Consider the following 12,667-nt stretch of genomic DNA (forward strand, 5'->3'; position numbering starts at 1 on the left):
CTTGCACTGCCTCCCGCAGTTTGGTCAAACTCATGTTCGTAGCTTCGAGAACACTGTCCAACCATCTTGTCCTCTGTCGTCCCCTTCTCCTAGTGCCCTCAATCTTTCCCAACATCAGGGTCTTTTCCACAGTGTTAAGGAATTCAAAATGTAATACAATAAAATGCAATGTATAAGAAACAAGAAGCAATTTGGGCGCCATTTGGGGGGAAAGTGTTGTTTTCAATCTGGATCTGCCTGTTACTCGGAAGTAAATTCCAACCGAGTTTCCTCCCAAGTAAAACGTGCGTGGATTGAGGACCTGAAAACTTTTTCTTTGTTTTCTTTTTAAACCCAAGATGCCTTGTTCAGGTTTTAGTTGTCTTGTTTAAAAGCATATACATTAAAAGTACATTAATTTGAAATATAGTAGCCAGTTAGTTATGATGGTTTAAGTAGTCCATGTTAAAGTGTTATCTACCTCAGACTCTCAGTGATGCTTAAAATCAAAACAATTTTTGGAGTGAGATCACTGAAGGACCCTTACATCTTAGGTTTGTGAACTGGACACTCAAAGTGGGTGTCTCCGCCAACAGTTGTAGAGGCCTGTAATATGTATTAATTGTGGTGCCAAAAAGATATATGAAGGAAAGGAGGTGTAGGCAGAATCCAGGGCTTGTTTGCAGAGTGGAAGGAAAGGAGAACCTTTTTCTGCCTCCCCACTTCCAGCCACTCTCTGAAGACTGGAGAAGGGAATATTATTGGGGTGGGCAAGGGAAGCATGGCTTTATTTTTTGCCATCTTCAGATGAGGACTAGACCAGGTGAAAAAAGAACATAAGAGTTTCGCTGCAGTTCATTCGTTTTCAGCTTTGTATTCTTGTTATTAAAATGTGTCTAGACATTATGCTGCTGCGCCCATAACCTAGGTTTGAGGTACCATTTAGCTCCTAGCTTTCATATCTCAGTTTCTAACACTGCCTCAGTATTTGGTTTTTTGTTTCTTTGTTTGTTTTTAATGCTGACTGGAAATTATACTGCAAACCTCCACTTTCCTTAATGAGAAGTGTTTATATAAGGCTGGTTAAATTTGCTCTTGCATACTTTGGGGTGGGATTTTGAAAAGGTGTGCACACACTGATACAGAAGTACCTGCACATGCCCAGGATGGAAAAGAGGGGGGAAGGCAGGAGACAAGAGTAACTGAGGGAGGGGACAAAGCAGCCTGGCCTTGGCCCTCTCCATCAAGCTCAACACACTTGTGCAAAATGACAAGTGGCAGAATAGCATCAAATATCCATTTGCGATATAAAGCACTCTTAAACGGAGGCTTGAGTTTAGTTTCCAGAACTTGGTCTTTCTTGATAATCGGCCATGGTTAACACAGTTGCATGTATTTAACATTGTAAAGACCTTGTGAAACATTGTAAGAATAATTATTGCTTTATTATTTGTACCCCGCCCAACTGACCGGGTAAAAACCAGGAAAGGTGGAGTAAGAGAAAGGGAAGGGTGCACACGAGCCTGTTCCTAGATCTCGTATTCAGAAAAGAAGCTACCCTCTTTTGAGCCACATTCCTCTATGGCAGGGGTGGCCACCTCCCAAGAGACTCTGATCTACTCACAGAGTTAAAAACTGGGAGTGATCTACCCCCTTTTGGAGGGTTCAGGTCAAAGCTGTTGAGTTTTTTTTAAGGAAGGGAAGCCCTGTTTTGGGGGGTTTAGGTCAAACTTGTTGAGCTTCTTTTAGGAGGGAGGGAGGCCCATTTTTGTTTAGGGCTTCAGGTCATAGTTCAGCTTTTTTTAGGGAGGAGGAAAAGCTTGGATGAGCTTTTTTTAGGGGTGCCAGTGATCTAGCAGTGATCTACCACAGACATCCAGTGATCTACTGGTAGATCACAATCTACCTGTTGGACGTGCCTGCTCTATGGATATTGTGACTGAGAGAAGCCCAGCACCACTCGTGACCCTAGTTATACTGTAGACCAGAGTGGGGTGTGGTCTGGTTCTCTGGAAGTACCAAACCACTCCCACTCGAAAGAGCAAATATAAAAGATTTTGCAAAAGAAATGTTTATTCCTTCTGCTGTCCCTCCCTGAAAACACTTTTGCTGTCGGTGTGTTTTCTTATAAACACAGTCGTATCTTCTTTCTGCTTCTTTTATTATTATTTTTTGAAGAAGAAAAAACAAACTCTGAGGCAAAATTCAAAGCTTCGAAAGGCACTTCCGTTCCAGACAATTTTGTTTTGAATTTGGGAATTGTCAAGGAGCTGTAGTTAGCCACCCAGACTGTGTGCCGTTGCCTGGCATCGTTGCCTAGTAACATCATGCTATCGCTTTAGCACTCAGCTTTGAGTTAGAGTCTAATAATGAAAATAAAGTTAGATGTGGTCATTTGCATTGAAAGAAATTTGTGTCTGTCTGTGTGTCCAGTTGTTTGTTATTTTAAAAAATAGCTATTTGTCTCTTCGTCTAAAATCGGTTTTTTATCATGATAAATGGGTGAAAAATTGGGTTGGTGGTTGTTTTTTTCTGCTATGCCGTGATAGTTTTTAATTTTTGTTCTCATCTTTTGCTTTCTTTGTAGCAGGGATTGGGGTGTGCTTGTCACCTAGATGTTTTGGTCCTGTCCCCCCACCAGTTTTGCCCAAATGTAGCCCTTTGAGATAAAAAATAAGAATTGCCTTTCCAGGAGTGCACTGACTCTTGTTTCTGTGGCTAGGTGTATCTCAGCCTCTCATTTCATTTTGGGGCCTCAGTCTCATTTCTCCTCACCTCCACCTGCCTCTTTCTTCATTTTTTGGTGCTGAAATTCCATAAGCAGGTGAATGCTTCTGAGCACAATGAGGACAGTTGCTGAACAAGAAAAGCTGTCGTAGAAAACATGAATGCATTGACTGGTCTGTTGAAAGTCACCCCCCCTCCCCTGATTTGTTCCATTGCAAAACTTAAAAGGCATTAGAAGTTGTTAGTAATTCTGAAGAGTTCTGAAAGAACAGAAGGAAATGTTTGAAGCTGAGGGGTGGAAAAAACAACAGTCTTTGTTCTTTAAGCATCAAGGACCAGAATTGTGATTTCTGGAGAGAACCAATTTGGATGAAATCATAAAGAGCTACCTGTGTCATGCAATATCCAAAACAGACATTCTTCACTTTGCATATTCATGATAATTGTGTGTGTTTTTTGGCTGTTCTTGCAATAAAAGGGGGCAGTGTTTTTCAAACTGTTGGGGTTCCCCTTCCCCTTCTGAACATACACTGCCTTCTGGGGCACCATGCTAGTTACCTTTCCTTTGTGGAAATTCTAATGGTCAGGTATGTGCATTGATGGGAACACAACCCTGTGGACAGTGGTAAATACTCTGCTAAAGATTCTTTTAGCAGGAGTCCCCTTGGTCCCATTCTCTTGCCAGGTGATCCAAGGCATTAGGGCTGTGCACCTTTCCAGCTGTACTCCAGATGCTTTGCAGGGGGCTGGGCTAGATGACCCTCGTGGTCCCTTCCAACTCTACAGTTCTCTGATTCTATGACCTCACATCCATCAGTTGTGTGGCAAACTTAATTTTCAAGCTTAATTGCAGTTGGGGGGGGGGAGAGTAAGAAAATGAATGAATGTGTCTCTTGTGAGAGAGCGTTCCACCAAGTTGGGGCCAATACTGAAAAGGCCCTTTTCAGTATACTGAAATATAGCATTTCCTATCTTGAGTATATGAAGTTATCCTTTCAAACTTGCTTACTCCTCATTGTGCTGGCAGCAGGTGTGGTAGATCACTGGGTAGGCCTTGACGATATATCAATATATTGTCCAGAACCGGTATGAGGAACAGACTGAGATGTTGGCTGTACTCAGCGGTGTATCGCTGGTGAGACCGCCACATCTCCTAAGTCTCTCTGCTAGCAACGCTCGCTGGAAGAAGTAAAGATTCCTGATTTCCCTCCAACAGGCACTGCTAGCAGAAGGACTCGGGAGCAGGCAGTTTCACCAGTGATATACCGCTGAGTGAAACCGCCATCCCACTGTGCCCTCATATACTGTGCAGAGGGAGAAACAAGCCGCATTGATGAGGCGCGGATAGGCTTATTCCCCACCTCTGCATTATTTTTTTACTGCTCAGCTGAGGAGTGTGCAATTACTCCCCTCAGCCAAGCAGTTAAAGAATCTGCCAGCCCAGTGCTGGCTCCTGCGTAAGTGGGGGAAGCACAGGGGATGACTTTGCTGGAGATGGGGAGGGCTCCCGATCCCCAGCAGAGCCGTGCAAAGGAGCCTCCCCCCCCCCCACACACAGGAAAGAGAGGGAGAATCCTAAATGAATGTCCTCACTTTGGTGATCCATTGTCAACCCCTTTGACTGGAACCGTGTGATTTCAAAGCCCAGGAAGTGGTTGCACAGGCAAAGATGCAAAAGCTTGGCTAGTAAGCAGAAGCCCATCAAGCTGCGAGTCATGCCTCCACATTAGGTTCACCTGTTTTTCCACTGGCTGCTTTAACTGCAGATGATGCTAAATAAAAAAATTCCTTGAAGGAATTTTTTTATTTTGCTTCGACTCAGACCAACACGGCTACCTACCTGTAACTAGAACTGCAGATGATGCTGTTTGCTCTTTCCTACATATCAAGCTGCACTTAAAGGCACACTAGAACAGGCTAGGCCAGGCTTCCTCAACCTCGGCCCTCCAGATGTTTTGAGACTACAGTTCCCATTGTAGTCTCTGCTAGCTAGGGATCATGGGAGTTGTAGGCCAAAAACATCTGGAGGGCCGAGGCTGAGGAAGCCTGGGCTAAGCTGGCCATCTGGCATCTCTGCCCAACACCTTGCTTTTGTTTTTCTTTTCTTTTTTAAAGGGAAGTGATGTGTTCATGGCTCAAGTGTTCACAAGGGCTAGCCCAGGGTTTCCTAAACTTGGGTCTCCAACAGCTGTTGGACTATCAACTCCCATCATCTTTAGCTAGCAGGACCAGTGGTCAGGGGTGATGGGAATTGTAGCCCCCAAACAGCTCTGGATTAACCAGTTGACATCTCTCCTGCCCTGTATCCAGCTTTGCCTGATTGGAATGCTTGATCCTGGCATGGAGGAAGGACATTGTCCTTTGGAGTCTAGAAAGCTGCCTGGTACTCTTGCTGCCAAGCAGCTTGTGAGCTTTATGAGAATGAGTCACCCGTCTCTTCCGAAGGTACTTAGTGAAATTCTGGGCAGGCTTTGGCAAACTGAACCCAAAGGCAGCTCTCTGGTTAGCACCATCCTTTCCCTCCCTTTGTTTGCTTTCGTTTTGTTTAGAGAGCATAAGTTACACAGTTTGTGCGTGTAATTTCTTACTCCAGTACATTGTAGTCCTATTTGTGGGTTTTATCTGAAGCCTTCCAAGGGCTTAACACCACCAGGATTAAGGGGATAATGCATTAGTTTACAGGATACTGGGGAATGAGCTGCAAACGAAGCTGAGCCCCATGCAGTGTGCAAGTTTGTAGTACCCTGCCTCTGCAAAACTCAGACAGTAGGGAATAAGATTCCAGTGCTAAGACTGCAGGAGACTCCTGAGGCACCTCATTTATTTTCTGCTTCAACACTGCTAATTGCCTCCATTTCGTGCATACAGGAATTACGATTATATTAAGGGAGATGTTTTGCTTTTTTTAAGAATGGGGAAGTATTAGTGCATTTCTAAGGAATGCAACTGCAGAGTTCCTTCACTTGGCCTTCTTCTGTTCTGTCTGGGAGAGCATCCCCTTACTTCTAGGTAAGGTAAAGGGGCCCCTGACCATCGGGTCTAGTCGTGTCCGACTCTGGGGTTGCGGCGCTCATCTCGCTCTATAGGCTGAGGGAGCCAGCATTTGTCTGCAGACAGCTTCCAGGTCATGTGGCCAGCATGACAAAGCTGTTTCTGGCGAACCAGAGCAGCACACGGAACCACTGTTTACCTTCCCGCCAGAGCGGTCCCTGTTTATCTACTTGCACTTTGATGTGCTTTCGAACTGCTAGGTGGGCAGGAGCTGGGACCAAGCAACAGGCGCTCACCCCGTTGCAGGGATTCGAACCGCCAACCTTCTGATCAGCAAGCCCTAGACTCTGTGGTTTAACCCACAGTGCCACCTGGGTCCTAGGGTCAAATAATACACAGCTGATATAGCAGCTCTAGAAAGGGGATAGCGCAGGACTGTCCTCTAGCAGCATCACTGCTTGTGGTGAAATCCTTAAGCCAGTGGAATATTCACTGTACAAGCAGTGTTTCAGTGGTTCCTTTTCAAAATCAGGAATATATTCCCAGAATTTGCCAGTGTCTGTTCAGAAGATACATCTCTTCTGCATTTGAAATGCAATGTTTTTAACAAGATACCACAGGGCCATATGATTAACATTTGACAAGCCCAGATCTTGGGTTGGTTTGAGTCTAAGAGGTGACAGCGTTTAAGGTGTGTACCAGTTTTTGCCATATGGCCTGTTACATCTTAAAGCTTAATTTAGCCATCTGCTACATAATGTTTACAAATACATTTTCACTTGCTTGGGCTAGTACGGATTTTTCCTCCTGTTTTAGCTCCCCAGGGTGTCAACATATTGCGAACGTTATTCCATCATCTGCTTGCAAAAAGATATCAAGAAATTGTAGCTGTGAAGTAGTTCTGTGTGGTAGAGGTTAATTGGTGAGGTCACCTTAACTGATATGGCTGTTAATACAAGCACCTCACAGCTTTAATTCTTTTCTTTAGTCTTTTATTTATACATGGCTCTAGTATGAATATTGTGGTAGCTCTATTGAGAAAGCACTTTTTCTCCCTTTTTGACATATGTAACATGTGGAAAACAATGTATGTTCAGCTGACTAAAATGTGGAGTAGCAACATAACTACAGTGGAACCTCGGTTTATGAACACCTCAGTTTACGAATTTTCGGTTTATGAACACCGCGGACCCATCTGGAACGGATTAATTCACTTTCCATTACTTTCAATGGGAAAGTTCGCTTCAGTTTGTGAACAGACTTCCGGAACCAATTGTATTCATAAACCGAGGTACCACTGTACAGAGACTCCTAGTTTTCCTCTCATTCAACAGAAAATAACTCTTCTGTTCGGTTACCAGAAGTGATGCATAAGATACAAAAATTGCACCAAACATGCTTGTTTGTTTTTTAAGTTAAAACATGTAAGTAGGGTATCCGCATGGGTGGTTGTGCGGGGAAGGGGAAATTTGAGAAAAACCACCTTCTCCCTCTTCTGTTCTCCAGCAGGAGCCTTTATTATATTGCAATCTCTTCTATTCTGGATACAGCCCAATTTTTTCATGAGTATGCACATTATCTCCTAATGATAGCTTTAATATACGTGCCCTGGGGGGATTTCGGTTTTACGAAATCTCACAATCTGGCGTCTATATAGCACATGACAAAACAGCTGACAAACCACAAAATCCTGCCCTGTTTAAAGGGAGGATGTACTAGGTCAACTCTTGGTGTTCATTCTGAAGAATAATTGATATTCGTAACTTGGTTTCAGTTTAATATTGAAGATGTAGGCACAAATTATGGCACTTGTTTGAATGTTTACTTCCCCATCTGCTGACAGGCTTCTCTGAGATAAAGCAAATATATTTGGAAACGTGTGTGTGTGTGTGTTTTCTGGCATTGCTGAAGAATCTTCCTCACGTTTGAGAAAATCAGATTGTGCAGCAGCAACAGATGGCTGGATAAAGACAGAGAGTGTGACTAACTTGAGCCATTGCTACCTTGTCATGTTTATTCTTACATTGTAGTTTTTTCGTAGTTAGTTTTGATTTGTTTAAGGTTCCACCACCACCTCCACCGCCACCGCCCCCCCCCAAAAAATTGTTAGCTGCTTTCTTTGGCTTGCAAGGTAATTGGGATATAAATTGTTGCGTTTATGTTTTTCAATATGCTTTTTTGGGGTGCTGTTTCCCTGCAAGTGGTTTTGGTGTTCCCTCTAATGTTCCCATATCAATTTATGTTGCAGCTGGATCCCGGGCTTCTTATACCAGCCAGCATAGCCACCTGGGCTCCGAGCTAAGGGCACTACAGTCTCCAGAGCACCACATAGATCCTATTTATGAAGACAGAGTATATCAGAAGCCCCCTATGAGGAATCTCAGCCAGAGTCAAGGGGACCCTCTTCAACCAGCACATACAGGCACATATCGCACTAGCACAGGTAGGTGAAAACAACCTACAGTCTCTATCTACCCTCCCTCCCCTTCCTGTCTGGGTAGGTATGTTGCTTTAATTCATAAATTTCTACGTTTTTGCTGTTCTGTTAGAAACACAGCAACTGAATCTGCTGTCAGAAATCTGTGCATGCTACTAATGCAGCAAAAAATAATAATGATGTCTTTATTCCCCACACTTTCTCATAGTTTTTTTCTTGCACACTTACCTCTTCATTTTTTGAGCCAAAATATCATATGACGGCGCTTAGAAATCATACCTGGCTGCTGTACTTCCTTTGTTCGCTCAGGATGTGTATTACTAAAAAAGGAACAGGGAGACTTTCTCCTATGATTAATAGACCATTTTACAACTGGATAGCTTAATACAGGTGGGATGGCGAAGGGGGAATTAATTAGACATGGAACATACGTTCCATTCTCACTTCGTATGTGTATGCACAGGCTCATTCACTCATTAATACTATATGTCGCTCCATGTTAAAGTAGCAGTGTCTGTGGCTGCATTTCAATCATTCAGCTCCATTGATCCATCTGTAATGGTAACAGCCCATGACCATACATCAAATGTGTTGGTGTACAATTTTTTAGTTGTGGGGAGCTTGTTTCAGCTGTGTGAAATAGCTCTATATTTGGAAACCTGTGAACAGCAACTAAGTCAGTTGTTGTTGTTTAGTCGTTTAGTCGTGTCCGACTCTTCGTGACCCCATGGACCATAGCACGCCAGGCACTCCTGTCTTGCACTGCCTCCCGCAGTTTGGTCAAACTCATGTTCGTAGCTTCGAGAACACTGTCCAACCATCTTGTCCTCTGTCGTCCCCTTCTCCTAGTGCCCTCCATCTTTCCCAACATCAGGGTCTTTTCCAAGGATTCTTCTCTTCTCATGAGGTGGCCAAAGTATTGGAGCCTCAGCTTCACGATCTGTCCTTCCAGGGAGCACTCAGGGCTGATTTCCTTAAGAATGGATAGGTTTGATCTTCTAGCAGTCCATGGGACTCTCAAGAGTCTCCTCCAGCACCATAATTCAAAAGCATCAATTCTTCGACGATCAGCCTTCTTTATGGTCCAGCTCTCACTTCCATACATCACTACTGGGAAAACCATAGCTTTAACTATACGGACCTTTGTCGGCAAAGTGATGTCTCTGCTTTTTAAGATGCTGTCTAGGTTTGTCATTGCTTTTCTCCCAAGAAGCAGGCGTCTTTTAATTTCGTGACTGCTGTCACCATCTGCAGTGATCAAGGAGCCCAAGAAAGTAAAATCTCTCACTGCCTCCATTTCTTCCCCTTCTATTTGCCAGGAGGTGATGGGACCAGTGGCCATGATCTTGGTTTTTTTGATGTTGAGCTTCAGACCATATTTTGCGCTCTCCTCTTTCACCCTCATTAAAAGGTTCTTTAATTCCTCCTCGCTTTCTGCCATCAAGGTTGTGTCATCTGCATATCTGAGGTTGTTGATATTTCTTCCGGCAATCTTAATTCCGGCTTGGGATTCATCTAGTCCAGCCTTTCGCATGATGAATTCTGCATATAAGTTAAATAAGCAGGGAGACAATATACAGCCTTGTCGTACTCCTTTCCCAATTTTGAACCAATCAGTTGTTCCATATCCAGTTCTAACTGTAGCTTCTTGTCCCACATAGAGATTTCTCAGGAGACAGATGAGGTGATCAGGCACTCCCATTTCTTTAAGAACTTGCCATAGTTTGCTGTGGTCGACACAGTCAAAGGCTTTTGCATAGTCAATGAAGCAGAAGTAGACATTTTTCTGGAACTCTCTAGCTTTCTCCATAATCCAGCGCATGTTTGCTATTTGGTCTCTGGTTCCTCTGCCCTTTCGAAATCCAGTTTGCACTTCTGGGAGTTCTCGGTCCACATACTGCCTAAGCCTGCCTTGTAGAATTTTAAGCATAACCTTGCTAGCGTGTGAAATGAGCGCAATTGTGCGGTAGTTGGAGCATTCTTTGGCACTGCCCTTCTTTGGAATTGGGATGTAGACTGATCTTCTCCAATCCTCTGGCCATTGCTGAGTTTTCCAAACTTGCTGGCATATTGGGTGTAGCACCTTAACAGCATCATCTTTTAAAATTTTAAATAGTTCAGCTGGAATATCATCACTTCCACTGGCCTTGTTATTAGCAATGCTTTCTAAGGCCCATTTGACTTCACTCTCCAAGATGTCTGGCTCAAGGTCAGCAACCACACTACCTGGGGTGTATGAGACCTCCATATCTTTCTGGTATAATTCCTCTGTGTATTCTTGCCACCTCTTCTTGATGTCTTCTGCTTCTGTTAGGTCCTTACCACTTTTGTCCTTGATTATGGTAATCTTTGTACGAAATGTTCCTTTCATATCTCCAATTTTCTTGAACAGATCTCTGGTTTTCCCCATTCTATTGTTTTCCTCTATTTCTTTGCATTGCTCATTTAAGAAGACCCTCTTGTCTCTCCTTGCTGTTTTTTGGAAATCTGCATTCAGTTTCCTGTATCTTTCCCTATCTCCCTTGCATTTTGCTTGCCTCCTCTCCTCCGCTATTTGTAAGGCCTCTTTGGATAGCCATTTTGCTTTCTTGCATTTCCTTTTCCTTGGGATGGTTTTCGTTGCTGCCTCCTGTATAATGTTACGAGCCTCCATCCATAGTTCTTCAGGCACTCTGTCCACCAAATCTAAATCCTTAAACCTGTTCCTCACTTCCACTGTGTATTCATAAGGGATTTGATTCAGATTGTATCTTACTGGCCCAGTGGTTTTTCCTACTTTCTTCAGTTTAAGCTGGAATTTTGCTATAAGAAGCTGATGGTCTGAGTTACAGTCAGCTCCAGGTCTTGTTTTTGCTGACTGTATAGAGCTTCTCCATCTTTGGCTGCAGAGAATATAATCAATCAATCGGACTTCCGGCGAGGCACTCTCACGAGGCAGATCAGGGAAACTTTCTCCGCTCCTGGCTGGGGACTGGGGGGGCAGTTTCGGCGAATTTCTGCCCCCCAAAAAAGGTCTGAGAGGATAGTTCAGACCAGTGGTGACCAGAGCAGCGCAAAACGAGGGGTTCTTGAATTCCCGGCACTGAAAAGTGGAAGGGAGAAGAAGACCCCCCCCAGCGCATGTAAGAAGGGCCGCCTCAGCCAAGTGACGCCGCGACGATCTGGTGAGTGGTGCCGAACTCTCCGTTTCTAAAGCCGCGCTTAGCTGGCCCCCAAATAAGGCTACAACTACCAATAAACACGAACAAGGGACTCATTTAAGAAGCGGAAATACATTATAAGAGAACAAATGGGGCCAGAGATAAGTTTGAAGTAAGAGAAGTAAGAGAAAACGGCGGCTGAAAAAAGATTTAAAACATACCGGAGCTCCGTGTTTACTCGATGGGCTGGAATGCAGGAAAGATCTTCATATCGGTAAATACACACTCTTTATAACGCTGTGAGCAGAAGTCCAAAACCGGGAGGATAAAGTAAGCGACTGCCTGGGGAGAGTATTAAGCGAAGGAGGGGATTTAAACCCCCAGCGCTTAAAGAGAACTGTGTTGTAAGAACTGCTTTTTAAAACCCAGGCAGAGAAACTAATAGTTAAATATATACAAAGCAAAGGAACTGTGAGATCGCAAGGGAGGCTGAAATATATGTTGAAATACACGCGCACCATAGCAAAAAGCAGTAAACAAGAGCGGGGAAGGCGGGGGGAGAGAGAAAGAGAGAGGAGGCTCTCGAAATAAAATCAAAACAAGAGCTAAATAGAAAAGCGAGAGGAGGAGAAAGAGGACGGGATCGATGAGGGGAGAAATCAGGAATACGAGGGAGAGCGCAGGAGATCGCCGAGAAAATAAATAAATAAAGGATTAATGGCGACGAAAGAGAGTTAAAAAACGCTGAGTTCACTTCCGCCTTCTTCTTGCACAGAGGAACGATAGAGTCTATACATATTGCAGACCTGGAAAGAAACCATAGGAATCTCACAGAAACTTGGAGAAACGCTCTCATAGCGACACCCAGTGGAGGGACAAGGGAATTGAATGAGTTATTAAATGAACTGAAAGTAGTGAATCTAATGTATTGAATGTATCTCTCTTTTTTCTTTTACATATAGTGGAATGGAAAGGATGAACTAAGAGTGTAATTACCCCTAAACTCCCAGGAATCAAGGTGTATAAGTAAAGGTGTATAATTAATTTTAATTCGATAAAAGGGAAAATTATTATATATTTTTTTAGAAACTAAAAGTTTGGAAGGTTAAATTGAATTGATTGGATCAATTGGATTGGATCAATTAGATTAATCAGATTGGATCATTTAGATTAATTAGCTTGGATCAATTATGAAATTTGTGGTTTGATTTAAGGGGGATATTGTTGGTTTGAGCGGTGGGGGGGATTTTGATACTTTCAAAAAGGGGGGAAGGATAAGGTGCATTTAATTGATCAATATAGGGTGGGGACTGCAATTGATTAACTTTGTACATTGTGTATATAGAGGAAGAACCATGACATCAACTAAAAAAGGACAATCTCAAATGACGAT

General features: G+C 43.4%; 1 protein-coding gene across 6 annotated transcripts in view; it reads left to right on the forward strand.

The window, feature by feature from the left end:
* Positions 1 to 12,667, forward strand: part of CTNND2 (catenin delta 2) — a 236,816-nt gene that overhangs the window by 21,650 nt on the left and 202,499 nt on the right. For 4 of the 6 annotated variants that reach the window (XM_060278051.1, XM_060278050.1, XM_060278049.1 and 1 more), the window contains exon 1: positions 7,982 to 8,140. In XM_060278051.1, the coding sequence (XP_060134034.1) occupies positions 8,068 to 8,140 (73 nt within the window). In that variant the 5' untranslated portion in view covers positions 7,982 to 8,067. Of the gene's footprint in view, positions 1 to 7,945; positions 8,141 to 12,667 lie in introns of those variants that run through there. The other 2 variants (XM_060278053.1, XM_060278054.1) reach the window with 2 other exon arrangements.

This window comes from Zootoca vivipara, chromosome 8 (genome assembly GCF_963506605.1).
Source record: "Zootoca vivipara chromosome 8, rZooViv1.1, whole genome shotgun sequence".
Classification (NCBI taxonomy): domain Eukaryota; kingdom Metazoa; phylum Chordata; class Lepidosauria; order Squamata; family Lacertidae; genus Zootoca; species Zootoca vivipara.